The 15,743-nt window shown below is 37.2% G+C and overlaps 2 protein-coding genes across 2 annotated transcripts; both read right to left on the bottom strand.

The window, feature by feature from the left end:
* Positions 1-723: 723 nt before the first annotated feature.
* On the bottom strand, positions 724-4,271 carry vhl (von Hippel-Lindau tumor suppressor). The gene is made up of 3 exons (XM_027007805.3): positions 3,775-4,271; positions 2,455-2,577; positions 724-2,291 (listed from the first exon to the last, which is right to left on the bottom strand). The coding sequence occupies exons 1-3, from the start codon at positions 3,971-3,973 to the stop codon at positions 2,098-2,100; spliced, it is 516 nt and encodes a 171-aa protein (XP_026863606.2). The 5' UTR covers positions 3,974-4,271; the 3' UTR covers positions 724-2,097.
* An 846-nt stretch (positions 4,272-5,117) lies between these two features.
* On the bottom strand, positions 5,118-10,081 carry crbn (cereblon). The gene is made up of 11 exons (XM_027007905.3): positions 9,946-10,081; positions 9,181-9,296; positions 8,797-8,999; positions 8,354-8,512; positions 8,003-8,156; positions 7,839-7,901; positions 7,578-7,662; positions 7,077-7,192; positions 6,862-6,926; positions 6,503-6,634; positions 5,118-6,141 (listed from the first exon to the last, which is right to left on the bottom strand). Exons 1-11 carry the CDS (start codon positions 10,016-10,018, stop codon positions 5,964-5,966), a joined length of 1,344 nt encoding a protein of 447 aa, XP_026863706.1. The 5' UTR covers positions 10,019-10,081; the 3' UTR covers positions 5,118-5,963.
* Positions 10,082-15,743: the final 5,662 nt, after the last annotated feature.

Raw genomic sequence — 15,743 nt, forward strand, 5'->3', positions numbered from 1 at the left:
ACCAAAACCGCTACTTACCTAAAAGTGGTTATTTTAAAATAACTAATCGTTTAAAAATAATTAAATACTTCTGCATCTAACGTAGCTAATCAATAACCAATTTAGTAACCTGTCTGCTAATTAACTGATGTCAATTCACAAGTAGCTAGCTAGTTAGTTAGTTAGCTAGCTAGCTAATGTTAGCCATCGTTAGTTGGCTAGATATGTGAAGTAACCTAGTTTAGCTAACCAATTCGTTATCCCAGTCAAAATGCTAAATTTGTTATCAAGCTAGCTGTTTAAGATTAGTTATGTCTACGATATATGTTGTTCATTGTTCTTGTAATTGGAAGGTTGCTGGTTCAAGCCCCACCACTACCACTGTTGGGCTCCTGAGTAAGGCCCATAACCCTCAATTGCTCAAATTGTACTCAGTCATAATTGTAAGTGGCTTTGGATAAGTGTCAGCTAAAATGTAAAGCATGAGAAGAAAACACTTTGCGATACTTGACGCAACACGGTACCTTCTGCCATGGCTATCCAGTAATGATAAATTGCCAAAAACTCTGCCGATCTCGATCGACCCTTCATACATTTCATTTAGCTCGTAATATACTTACAAAATGCAAACAATTTGTAAGTAGTTCAATCCTAGTTAAGATACAACATCATGTGGTCGAACCTGCACCTACCCTTATCTTTTGGTAGACAAGAAGGATTCAAGTCGGGTCAACCGCTACAGTACTTAGGCCAGAGGCCACGTGTGAGCAGTGAAGTCGTTCATACCCCAAAGAACGACGCAAATCTCAATGATTTGCTCTGGGATTTTGACAGCTTCAATTGGCCAGCTGACCTATTATTTATTTGAAATAAATATTTGAAATAATTAATATATACCAATTGTTTATGGTGAATTGTATTTTATTTTTTTCAAATTCTACCGTTTTAGTTTTAATCAACGACAATAGACCAAATAAAGACATTAAGAAAAATTAAAGTCAGCTTCCCTCCCGTCATCGTAATGCTTCAGACATTTGTAATGCATTAACCTATGTCAGTCCTGCAATTTTCAAATGCGTAATAGAAAAAAAGATAAAAAAGAAACTTAACTCACACCGATTTAGTGAATTACCACCACCTCCCCATCCCCCGCTGATATGAAACCTACGCCACTGCCTCAAAATATAGCTGCTAGCCCCGCTCTGAAGGTTAAGAAGGTCCTTCGGGCACACGAGTGTAACTGGTCTTATTTTAATGTGTGAAACATACATGCACAAAAGTATTACACATACATTTCTTCTGATGTATGTTGGTTTTCTTATGGGTGCATTTCACATAAGTTTAGGAATGTTTTTCTTACAAAGTAACCTTTGCCTTTTAAATTGAAATCAATATAGATTTTACTTTGTGTTATTAAGTAGAGGAATCTGCTCCATAGTTGTTTTTTACATTTAAAAAGCATTAAAAAAAAGTTCAAATCCATGGTAAAATTGGCTAAGGGCACAGGCTAACTGTCTTGGTAGAAATTGAAAGGTATAGTCATCAAAATTACAAGCTAAATGTCATTTTTCACTTTACAACACTTTGGAATTAACAGGTAAATGTTTCTAAGGTAACACTAACATATTACAAATTTGCATTTCTTAGTTTGTGAATATAGTTTCCTCAATTCAAGCAAACAAATTTCTGCTGGTGAATTCCCCCCCGATCTTTAAATGTCAGTTTCAAATTATTGTGCATAAATTGACTGAATAGTACAGCAATGTATTTGTGTGTGAAATTGGCTTGCTAGTATAGCAATGTGGTGCATTTGTAAATTTGTACACACATCTATATCTATCTATATGTATGTATATAGTTACTGATTGTAGGGAGTGGTGCCTGTTTGTTTGGGATTGGGTCTGGGTTTGTGTCTGTATGTGTGTGTGTTCACAATTGTTTATTCAATACACCAAGTTTCACCTCATCTACTAGTCCATTGGTTAGTCATTTCACATACCATTCCACTATCAGCTACCAGTCTTCTCATTGCTGTTGTGACCTGTTCCGTCTTCTTCTGGGGCTACATTTCTGTTGAATACCCCTAAAACAGCCACTTTATCACTAACAAACAGAATTTCAAGTGTTTTGTGCTTCTCTGTTCTGCAGAAGTCTTTGCCCCACTCTCTGGCTGATTCTCCAAAGATCAGCATGAATGTCAGGTCTCTGAGCAAGCTCTTCTTGAAGACACCGAGCAATTTCTAAACGAGGGAAATCTTCACTACGCACCAGCTGCCTCACTACCTGTAGACAACGCTCCCTCAAAGAAAACACTAACACACACACACGGAAATATGGAAGAGAACAGCCACATCACATAAAAAACATACAATAATACAATTTAGCAATTAGACAACAAATCAAGAGCCCAGTTAAATAAACAAAAGCCAAAGCCATAGATTCACATGGACACACTAATTTAACTAGGTAGTTTACCTGGTAGTGTTATGTTAGCCATCGACAACTGACCACGTTCCAAGGCACTGGGCAAGTACATTTCCTTACTATTCACCAACATTGGATCATCAGTCTCAGCATCACGAAACATCCATGGGTGCCCTATCAGAAATAAAGTAAACAAAGATTTTAACATCACCTTTAATACTGGTCAGCCTTGAAAAGCTGTGTATGCTCAAGTACCTTCATAATTATGTCCCTTTTATGCCTAAATAACATACTATATGGCGGCATCCCCATTTACTAATACCAAGCAGTTTTTCAGTATATAATGTAGTAAAAATGGACAAATTTCAGTATAATCAAAAATCCAAGATGCATGCTTAGAACTGGTCGGTTTTTGAGTGTGGTTTGAAGGGACACTATTGTCCCATCATACAATGCAAAACGGAAAGGTTGGCACTACTAGCGGGTAGACATTTTTGAAAAAAAGGCCTATGCCCCGGCATCGAAATCAGGTATGTCAGGAAACCCGATTCCTGGCCACTTGCCGATGTCCGTGGACCATTAATTCTATTGGTCATTTGGACGGATAGCTATCGAGCTCAACCGGTTTCGCTGTTTTCCTTAAACGCAGCTGTGTTATAAATATTTTGCTACTCAGTCCCACAGAGGGAGCGTATTCCGTTACGCATTTTAATGTCAGTGTATACCACGTGAAATATCACCGTTTAGCGTGGTAAACTTGTGATGGCTGCGGTTTAATTCACAGAACAACTGTCTAAAAAGAAAACAAATCTACACATAAGGTTATTAAATAAAGTAACATTTCTACCGGAACGTTATGTCGTTTTCAAGTAGCATAGTGAAAAGTATCGTTAATATTTTGTGTACTAACTCGCCTAACCCGTACTATTAAGATCAGTATGTAGCACACACCTTAAAGTATTAGTGTGTAGTACGAATTGGGAGCTTATGACTGATTTGTACACAGTGCATGAGGATACCTAGCAGTAGAAAAGGGAATTATTATCCATTCTAATCATACAGTTGCAAAAAAGTCTGAACCCGTCGAAATTACCTGAATAGGTAAAAGACGTCATTACAACCCCGTACTTCTAATAATATCATGTCACGGATATTGGGCAGCTGCTCTTAATTTTAAGTATTCTTTTCCTCAAACCGCTGTATATCGAGGTGGCAACGTGCGATTTTGTGGGCCAATACGTTGTCACTCAGCTAGCTTGCTAACATTACCTATGCTCACCGTCAAGCTGAATCGAATCACAGCTAAGGCTAATGCAGTGAGGTAGGTTAGCTAGCCAGCGTTAGCAAGCTAGATACACTATCGCTACTTACCCACGAAAGTATTTATTCTCTTTCCTGTCAATGGCTGTAGCGCTCCGTAAGACTGTGGTTCTCCGTGAAAGTTGATCCAAAATAGCTTAACAATGCGAGGACTGCGGTTACAGAAGACCACAGGAGCTTCGATCTGACTAGGTAATGATCGGACAAGCCGTAACGGCTGCTGCCTCTCAGCCTCCTGGGGCTGAGGCATGGTCAACAAACCGATGATACAGCAATCCAGCTAAGACGACTAGCAAGCCATCTATCTTACAAAGGAATACAACACAATGCCGACAACTAGAGCTAACGAAGAATGCACTCTACCGAATTCAACTAAAAGAGTAGTTTCGTTCTCTAGGCAAGCAATAAAACTGCGGTAATATCCAAAATAACAATGAAACTTGTTCATAAAAGTAGCTAACTAAAACAAAGTAATCCAGCTAGCGTTAGCTGTCCTACGTGACTGAAGTTTGTTTTGATTACACGATCAGATCACGAAGAAGCACGTCACGAGTTGTTCATATCACTAGTGGAAGCTTGTTATGAAGAGGTCTTTATACCGTTCATATTCCTTCACAGAATTGCATGAGTGATGTCAATATAGGTGATATATGTAATCAGTGGAACTATGTCCTTAGAGGTTTCTAGCTAATGTTTTTTTGATGGATCCACAGGCTTACCTCATATTCTCATCAACAACCGTTTATTGGGTACATCTAGTTTATAAGTGTACAGCTAGACCCATCTGTTGCAATTCAGAATTAATGTCACCTTCTACCCCTATCTCTGACATTATGATTACTGGGTGTTATTTGGGAGGGAGACCATTTTTAAATACAGCAGTCACATTGATATTGTATCAGGCACAGCAGTGTTTCTTCCTTGTTTTTTAGTTTTGTTTTTTAAACATAGCTCAGTGTCACTACTGCGTTGAGAGCAGTCTACCACCCAAATATATCTTGTCATCAGAAAGTGACTAGAGGAAGAACTGGAGTATAGGTAATTAAAACCTGAATGGCAACAGCCTATAGTCTCCAAGCGTATGCCTACATTGGATATCTAATACATCTATATTTCTAATAAAGTGTGTTGTGAGTTGTAGATACACAAACTATCAGTTTAATTTGGTGTCTCTTTTTACCAGTTTCCAAACAGCATGGTAATGCACTCAATATATCTCCAACTGTAGGTATTCCTAATACAAATATACATTCCAAAATTATTTTATTATGTAGGTGAACTTAAAAGCTTTAATCATTCAAATATTTGACATATATATCATTGTCAGTGGCCCGTAGATTGCATTTGGTTTATCTAATTTCATTATGTGAAGCTCCTGAAATATTCACAGGATGTTTGGCTTTGTTAGGAGTGTTTATTTATATTCCATTTTGCAGAAATGTGAGGTCTGGCTTCCCCAAGTTGAGCTATACATAAACCTTTCTACTAACACATCTCTTAACAAAAACTTTTAGTGTATAACACATACATTCATTCACATTCTCATTGTCCGAAATGAGATGCGGGAAAGGGGAAAAGTAGAATATTTTTTTAAAATACAAAAATACAATAAACAGTTATGCCCCAATAGCATCACCATAAGCAGTTACTGTGGCATCCAGTACCACACATGGCACACCTATGTGTATAGAATGTCCCCTTTCTCTATATTAACTTTAATAAAATCATCTTTCTTTGGCCAATAATGGCCAAAGCCCATCCCCTTTACAGAACACCCATTCATGAACATGATACCAAAAAACCATCTGATGCCCTTTTGATGATACTCATCCATAAGAATGAGAACTTTTACTTTGCAAAGTGGGAGGGGGTTGCTATGGACATCAAAGTGTATGTCACTATATACACTTAAGTCTGCTTAATTGAGCGCAGCAGTTACTACAGCAAAAACTGAGCAAAACATGTCAGATTGTAAAATATATTTAAACTGATAAGATGCCTAATGTTGCCCATTTGTTTTGATACTGTAAGGAAAATTACAAAGTTTGTTTTTGTCCCTCTCTGACCCTTTACTCCTCCTTCACCATTTTTCATTTCCTGTCTCTTATGTCTTGGTACTGTCTCTTGCTCTCTCTTCAGACTGGAGTGTGATGTTTCAGGGGGTGGTGGAGGACAACTGAAGCAGTGGATGTCTGTGTTCTTATGCACTGTGGATTGATATGTCATGAGCCATGCTGAGGTCACAGGCAGAGCAAGCGTGATCCCTCCACTCCCTCCTCGCCTTGAGGGATTGTGGGTAAAAGGGCAGAACGAGTCAGACCCCAGAAGCGTGGAGGACTCAGATCTTTCTTTACTGCTGAGAACTTCCAACCCATGTGAGAGCCACAGGTCCGACACTGAGCAATAGTCCACGCATACCTAAACACACACATTTCAGCACTTTCAACTGGATCTACATGTAGAAAACAGCCAAAATATATAATTAATCAGGCATATGGCTTTAATCTAAAATATGTGTGATAAATATATTTTCATAATTTGCTTATTTTCCCAATATTTAAGATGATTGTCTTTCTGCACCTTTTATTTATGCCCTTTCAAATTACAAATACTTAATGATTCCAAAAGATACATGTAGTACTATATTATTTCAGAGCTACAGCAAGCATTCATTAACAACACACTGCCATTATCTCAAAAATCTCAATAATTCACATGCAAGCACACACACAAGCACACAGACATACTCACATTCTTGCACAAACACATAAATGCTCACCCAGGGAACCAACTATGCAGTGTAGAGGGTCTTCCAATCAAATTGAGGTTGCTAGCCTTGTATACAGTCAGTGTCTCATGAACATACCCATGAGGATTCACATAAGCTGCCATTGGTCCATACAGAGACAGACTACAGAGAAACAAACAATGTAGTGTGTTGTACAAGCAATGTAGTTGAATTAACTGAGTTGGTTAGTGGTAAGTGTAAGTCACAACAGTAAGGTAAGAAAAATCTCAAAAATGTGTAATACATTTTATATATAGAATACATTTTAAATATATAATGCATCAAAGTGCCTATTTCATTATATCATTTTTAAAATTCTTTGCTTTTGATGAGGGTAATGCAAGTCTCACCTGAAGATCTCGTTCTTGGTTGTGATCTCTGTGTTCTGGCACTGTTTGCAGCACAGAGAGGTGCACTGTAATTGCAGGCAACACACAGCAGTGTCATACTACACACTTTTTTTTCATTAATATCTCCCATGCCATTGAAAAAAATTCACAACCACCCAAAGCACTCATGTGCACACTCCCTCCCTCTCCTTCCTACATGCACCCCACCCACTCACCCTGTCCATTATGTCCAGTTCACAGCGTAGTCTCTGAATAGCACTACCAATCCTCAGCAGCTGCAGTCTGAGAGCATCATCTATTGGTAAGCAGGCAGCTACCCTATAGGAGAAATCTTTGGAGAAAGATATGCGCGCACACATGCAGTACTTTAGCCATACAACAAAGATTTCACAGATATTTAAATACTGCAGTGTTTTATAATATGATGACTCTACAAGTCAGGGTGTCACTATTTATTATCAGTAATGAACAGCAGTTAAGCAATCAGTTGTTGTTGTTTTTTGTTTGGTGATGCAAACTTTTGTCATCAATAGGGAAGCATGCTCTTGTTTGATTCTTTCCTCTTTAATAAAGGAGATTGCCTTACTTCAATAGCTCAGGAATAAATGTGCTTTTGTTCAAAAGACACTTTTTGCACAACAGATTTCAGCATATGAAGAGCATGGCATGTGCTATTCATCTGTGAGGATTTTGCATGGAATGTTATGCAGTTATACCTATAGCATTTGTAGGCAGAGATTCATCCTTGAGATTCTCATCCCACTCATGAAGCTGTCTCTTTACTCTGGTCATTAGAGTCTCCTATAACATTTGAACAATTGAAATAAACAGAAACCTCCATGAAATGCCTGCAGTGGTGAGACAGATGTTCATAAAAGATATATGAATCATACATGTTTGTATATTTCCTTTATATGTATGTGTATATTTGTCATTGTGTATGTATTGGAGGGAATGTGAGGAATGTGTACACTCACTGAATCATACAGGGCATATACCCAGGGAGGCCATGGGGTCATACAAGCAGGATACAACTTCCTCTGGGGAAGGGAGGAAAACAGAGAGAGAAAGCATGTGTGTTGTGCTTGCTTAATGCAGCAATAGTGTAGCAATATTTGGGGCATAAACAGTGAAATGTTACCTGTCTGTAAGTCTTGCAGCACTGTACTTGGCTTTGTGGTTGTGTGGGTTTCATGGGTGGACTGTGTGTGTGTAAGTGGGGCACAACTTGCAGTGCACTTAGAGGATCTAACAGAATCCTCTCAGGCAAAATTTGCACCCTTGCCTGACGAATCCTTAAAAGAAATTTAAGCAAATAAATAAATGACATTTTATATATATATATATATATATATATATATATATATATATATATATATATATATATAGAGAGAGAGAGAGAGAGAGATTTTTTTTTCTTCAGATGTATTGCATTGTACTATGCTTTGTTAAGATTGCATATTAGCATTTTTGTGCCATGTTAAGATCTCACCCATCTGCTTGTGTGCGAATGTCATGCACTCTGAAACGCTGACGCCCAACAGCTTTGATTTTCACTGTCTCAATTCCATACTCCTGCTCCTCACGAAAGGCGTAGATCTCAGCAGTTGTCCCAAACTCTGCCTTTAGCTCCCCATCACTGGTATCAGGGCTGCAGGGAAAGTCTGATTTCAGAAGTTGCCTTTATATGTCCAAGTGTTTTACCAACAGAGCTGCACCAACCTTACTTTTAAAAGGTATTAAAAGATCAAAGCTATCCTAAACAGCAATATCCCTGAATCAAAACAATTTTAACATATTATAATGGAATAATATTTGAATACTATATAATTTCATAAACACACAGTATCTTCTAAATCATATTTATATTACTTTGGAAAACTGGGCTATTTTTTAAATCAAAACCTATCAAAAATGTGCAAGCATTATGGTTACCTGTGTGCAAGCACAGCAAATGTGCGGTCATGGCTGACCAGGTTGCGGAACATGCTGACCTCCTGTGGTCGGAAAAGCTGCAGAGGTAGCGTCTGGCCTGGGATCAGTATGAGAGCAGCATGAGGGAGAACGGGCAGATTTTGAACACTTTCCTCATCGTGAAGAGTGCGGCCATGGAACTCCTCCATATCTGAGCCCAAATACTAAAACACACAATGCACACATTTTTATATTCTTATAACCAGAATTTTCCTAGATTAACGCTAAATTAGTGATGATACAAAAGGCTGTATGTAGAATTTGATTTAGTTGGTCAGTTGGAAATGGAAATGAAATATACTTTCTCCATGTAGCTAGCTAAAATGTCACTGAAATGTCACTCACAGCATGCGAAGTCGGCAGGCTGGGATCAAAGTTGATGATGCTCGGCTTTTCTGCATCCTCACCATCACAATCCTCTGTTTCCATTTCATCTTCCTCCTCCTCCTCCTCCTCATTTTCTAAAGAAAGTTTTAGTTATAATTATAACCGACTTCACCGGAGATCACATGCCTCATGGTTTCCCCTATTAACACCGATTTATTAACCAGTAAGCAAAAATAGCTTCATCGTAATCACTTCTCAAATTCTAAGGTTGCTCACTGAACTAGCTATAAAACATTGCAGCAATATCCGTATTCTCGTCAGTCCTTAATAAAACTAGGTAACAAAATATTACAGTTCTGACATGCATCTTTCCGAATGTTACATGGTAATTTTGAATTACACTGAGATAAAGATTATTATGTTTGGACAAATGTAATAAATTTCATTTTCACATTTCTGCACTGTCAGCGTCTGATTTCAGGTTTTGCACTTTAATCCTTTAGCTAGGTTAGCTAACAGAAGAGCACGTTTCTGAAACTGAAACTGACTGCTTGAACTGTCAGACACACGCAGTTACTTATGAGGGTTTTTTTTTTTTTGGTTCTAGTTAAATGTAATTTCCGAATGCCTGGTGGCAACCTAGCATAGCACTGTGGCCTTAACAATGTCCGTTTAATGCAAAAACAAATTACGTGATTGAGCACAGTACTTGAGTAGATATGTTTTGCACATTGCTAGTACATGGCTACAGTTAAGAAGTGGCAAGGTGTTTAGCAGACACACCTGGTAAGAGTTGCAAGTGGTTCCCCATTTCGTCGTTGTTGTTGTTATTGCCTCCACCCCCTTCGGCAGCCATTGCCGTCTGTTTACACTCGTCGCAACCCAACGAGCTGGACTGGAGTTGGACGCAACTACTAGGAAATAATTTTGAGAAAGTTAGTAGGCCATCTAGCGGCTGGAGGTCGGCCTTGATCTACGTATGGTTGTTTGCCTCGTTTATAAAGGTAAACCGTCGCCTTCGATGATGAAATGGAGAGATAAAAACCAATTTTCTAGTCTTCGTAGCATAGTTATTTAATTTCTGGAAACACATGTATATTTTGGTACAGCACCTAATCTGGATGCACGCTTTCTTTGTATTTTTGCAACTGTGGCTACCCTTATAAATTAAAGAACAGAAAAAGTGGAACGTAACAATATTAAGATATCTTACGCCAAACCCTTTTGGCCTTGTTTTGCAGTTTGTCGCCAAAAGCCACAACGTGGTTTGATATCTTGAGTACGTAATGTGATCTGAAAGTGCACTGAACAATGTCACAAAGTTGTTTAATATAACCAGTTATGCTTTTGTTCATAAAAATGATGCCATAAAAGTTAACCACCGCTTGACTGTTTAATTGGCTATCAGGTAAATTGATTGATTGTGTGTGTGCGCCTTTGGATGTGTTCATTTCTTTGGCACTGGCAGAATATGCATGTGTCATGCATATTCTGCTGCTCTCCGTGTATGGTGAGTGTATAGGCGATTATTACTCAGTGTTAGGAATTCCTCGCTCCGCGTCAGAGAAAGAGATACAGAGAGCTTTCCTCCAGCTTGCCCTCAAGCTCCACCCCGAGAAGAACCACAGCCCGAATGCACAACAGCTCTTCATACACTTTGCTCAAGGTGTGTACACTCGCACATGTTTATACATCCAGTCCACAGATATACATTTTCAAGCACTCATTACCATTTGCATGCCACATCATTTAACATTTATGTGATATGTCTGTCTCTTTTCTTCAGCCTATGAAGTGTTATCTGATCAGGAGAAGCAGAGACTATATGACCAAGAAAAACACTGGGACCAGTGCAGTAAGAGGAAGGGAAAGCAAGCTCTGACATGCAGTCTCCAAAAGTACAACTATAGCTACAATGATTTCCTGACATTTAGCCTGGAAGACCTGCTTGAGGTTCTACAGATGGAGGAAGATGAATTCATGGCAGTATTTGATATGCTTTAAGGTCCTGGGAGAAGTTTGGCTATTATTTTAATATGCAGCATTGAATTATTTATTTTGCTTAATATTGTTTATTTGAATGTACTTATGTATTGATTAAATGTATCAAAGTAGATTTTGTAAAGTTATTATTTTTTAGAAACTTTGTGTTTCTTGGTTTTATTTAATGGGTTCAGTCTCCTAAAAGTTTAAAACTAGATCTTAACTGTCAATGTGCTCAATGTTGTATTCACCAGAATAAGTGTTTAAAGGCTAAACATGAGCTGTTCGGCTGTACGTTGATGCACAATGAAGCTATACCACATGACCGCATGCCATATAATTTACCTACTAATTGACATCAACCTGGATTCACTTAAATCTGGAGAGATTAATACTCAACTTGCATTAAAAGAGGTCCACAGCCTTATATTGCCTTTACTGTCCTCAAAGAAGAGTCTGAGTTTGAAAGTATGATTGGTCAGAGAAAGTATTTGTTGCTTCTGAAGACTATAAGAATAAATGTTTTGACTACTGTGAGGTATGTGATCCATATATTTGGGATAATGTTCCTATTTTCTTTGCGAGTCTTGATTTGTGGGGCAATGTTTTTTCTCTTTTCAGTTTTCATATTCTGTTTTGACTGAGTCTGTCTACACTGGTTGTGTTTGCTTGTATTTTTAGGGACTTGACATTCCCTCAGCTATGTCCTCTTTTTGGTGAGTACATTTTTTTCTTTTAAAAGTCATTTCAATCAAACATTTTTGAAAAACTGAAATGTTGCAGCTAGGTCCAAAAGAGGGAAAATATTAGATGGGTACTATTTAAAATATGTTATGGAAAACAGTTAAGAGTAGAGGATATCTCTTTCATACAACATCTACATTTCTTTTGTGAATCTTTCATATTTGAGGTAGAAACTGGTGTTTTTCCATCAGATTTAGTATATAAAGTGTTCTAAAATTTGCATAGTAATTGTTTTTCAAGCATCACATACTGCAACTCTTTTTAATATAGATTTCCAGTACTAACAGTATTCAGATGTCATTATAAAATATGTCATTATAAAAGATATATATATATATATATATATATATAAATAAAGGTATCCAGGCATTTACCCTAGTTTTTTGCTCAAGTGGATGTAAACAGCAGAGACCATACTCAGAACAATATTAAGCCCATTCCAAAAAAAATTGCTCTTTGCATAAATACCATCTTTAAATAATATATTTTATAATACACTACTACTTAATTGAAAGTGACACAGTTCTGAGTCCATCTTTGTGTCTGAACATCAATTTACTTGAGGTAAGTTTTTTGTTAGTTATTGATTTCAAAGTTCTGAAAACCTTGATATTAATAACTACATACAGAACTAATTTCTGGTGTCTTAATGGCTTATAAAATATTAAGGTCTAGAATTTGTGGTATGAGAGTAAAGCTGCTGAATCAGGAATCAGTGTTGATATCTAGAAGAAGTGTAAAATAAGCATAACACACAACTACATCCAGACAAGAATTTAACAGAATCTATGGCAAAAACTGTTCAACTCTGAGCTTATCTTAACCAATCAGAGGATATATTGTCTGCTATTTAAAATTATCCAGAGAACAAAAGTCCAAATGTTAGAAACTGACTGTTGATAAAGCATTATATGATATTTTAAAAAATAATAATAATTTGGTCATAGTTCTAACTTTACAACTACAAGTTATGCCTACAAGGTAGGTGTTTAATAAAGTGTGTGTGTGTGTGTGTGTGTGTGTGTGTGTGTGTGTGTGTGTGTGCGCGCTTTTAGATGAATGAACACATCAATAACCATCTCTAATCATATGGTTATGAGCATCAACTTCAGTTTCCTGAATGAGAGCATCATATAATGATCTCATCATAATGAGAGCATCATCTTATAATAAGACAGACAGACATGGTATAAGACACACACACACGTGCACAGTCTAAATACAGAATGTTTATATGAAAGGAAATGAATAATGAAGTGATGTTATGATTAGATCAACACATTTATGGTAATGCTTCAGTCTATAAGGATATGAACATTTAAGTCATTTATTATCTTAGCTGATAAAGTGCATTCTGTAATTGTTAATTGTGCTTAATAAGCTGTTTCATTTGGAATTTTGACTTAATAGTAATCAAATAGTTTTGAGTAGAGAGAAAATATTAATTTTATGAAAAACTGCATTATTCTGTATGTAGGTTTTATGAATTTGGAATAATTATTTTCACATCTAACATGCCATTAAAGGGGCAATAAATAAATGTCAACACCAACAGTTGCAAACTCTTTAAAGTGATTATTTATTATTTTTACATTTTTCTATAAAGTGCCCATCACATGAGATAATGAATAAATTTGCTTTGCAGTTATCAATTGAACCAGTTTATGCTCCATAGAGCGGGACCCCAACATGGAGGCAGTCGTGTTTAAAATAGATTTAGTACAGAATTTCTGAAAGATCCTGGCCACTAGGTGTCGGTATAATGGCTGTTTCATAACGTGAGGAATCACTGGAAAAATGACATCGCTCCTTTAAAGTCAAATGACAGGGATAACCTTTTTTTTTGTAGTCAGAACCGCTAGAAATATTAAAACCAGTAGTAATTTAGCATTTGCTAGAATGTCACATTTGATAGTATTATGGGATGCAGAAATAAATACAAATTTTATAGTACCTTATTTTTCCTAGTTCTAATGCTCACAAAAAATAACATTTGATTTTCTTCAGTAAAACAGATATCTCCAGAAACAGAACTTTATTACAGGTATTAAAAGTATATGGCAAAAGCAGATGTTGACTAATAGCTTATAAATTATGGATCTTAAATTGTTTTAGTGCTCCAAAGATCTTTCATCTTGTGAAGTATGCTATTGACACAGTTACATGACACACACACAGCAAAAACTGCCGGTGTTGAGACATAATTTTGGACCAGAGTCTGTGCTGGTACATGTTTACTCACTCTAACACACATACTGTAGATACAAATAAAGCAGCCCATATATACATTCAAACAACAATAGTGCACTTTTTGCTGTTAAAAACCCTGAACACACATGTACAGATGATGTACATGTTGCACATTTCCTGCTAGCTGTAAAGGGTGGAGTGTCCAGCCTAGGGTGTTTTTTCCCCTCTTTGTTCTTACTAACTGTGTGTCTATGCGTGCATGCACACATGCACGCGCAAGCTGGGATGTGTGCTCATTTCTTTGTCACACATGCCCGTGTGTATGCATTTTAGATGTAATGGGGATCAAGTTGGTGTATGGGGGTTGTGTGCTGAATGGATATGGAATCAGTAAAGCCAGTCTCCTAAAGCACATCTCCAAAGCACAAAGTGGCTTTGCTAAAGGCATCACCCTCCCTGATGACTACAAACTGGGGTGAGTCAGCATACTCACAGATACTTAAATACACAGAGACATAGACTCCTTCCTTACTTGTCTCATTTCCCAGATAATGGTTGAGTGCCTTTAAGAGCAATTAAGATTGTATCCATCTCTAAGTAAATCTGAATCATGCTGATTTATTATAGAGCTGCACCTCAAGTGTGGGTATCACAGGATGATTCTCAGAGCCCTGGGCATATAAACAGGCACCCAGAAAACAGGGAGAAAATCCTACTGTTATAGTCTGAGAAAAAACAGTAGGGATCAAAAAAGGTGAACATTTATGTACACAAAATCCTCCCAGACTTTCATAAACTAACAATATTAGCACCAAAATTGCACATACAGGCGATGTTCAGACTATTTTATATGGACAATATGTATATAGGTTAGATGACTTAGATGACCAAATTGGATGGTTTATCAACATTGTCATTTCCAATATGTCAGAGAGGGCAGCCATTTTAGCAAGACAGAACACTAAGGGTGCTCACACAAGATCATAAACACCCTGATTTATATAAATCTCATTACAATAAAGATGTGTGTGTATGTACAATTTTGCATGTGTCAGGGACAAAGGTAAATGGAATCCAGGTCCCCTGTCGATATATGGTGCACACAATCATTATTTGTCTTCCTCATAGTTTGTATAGAGGTCACAGTGATTTAACGAAGGAAGGATATTTTGTTATACCACCAGGACAAGGCCATGAGCTAGTTTAATGAAAGGCAATAAACCACTGTGGCTCACTTTCTATCCTGCTCACAAAGTAAACAATAGCCAAATAGTGGTATCTTCTTTCTGGAATAAGTCTGTTTTATATCTTTTTTTTGGACTTTGAACAATCTTTGATCGTGACATCAGTGTGTGTACAACAGAGAGAGAGAGAGAGAGCGCGCGCGCAAGGAGGCAGCACAAGAGAGGAGACTCCCTTATAATCTCAGAGCCCTGTCAGAACTGTGTATAGACTTGCTATTTAAAAACATTCTTTAATGCACAAAGTATGCCGCTGTGTTTGTGTAAGTGGGTGAGATTATATTCTGGAGATTATAAAAAAAAAAATCTCACATAGCCTACGCCTTACTTCTAATTTCTTTCGTTCATCTTTACTGATACTAAAATTAGAGTCAAAATCACAGTCATAAAAAGCTCACATCCTACCTATTTTTTTCAGTTTAT

The sequence above is a fragment of the Electrophorus electricus genome, chromosome 7 (genome assembly GCF_041902795.1).
Source record: "Electrophorus electricus isolate QZ-2024a chromosome 7, ASM4190279v1, whole genome shotgun sequence".
Taxonomy (NCBI): domain Eukaryota; kingdom Metazoa; phylum Chordata; class Actinopteri; order Gymnotiformes; family Gymnotidae; genus Electrophorus; species Electrophorus electricus.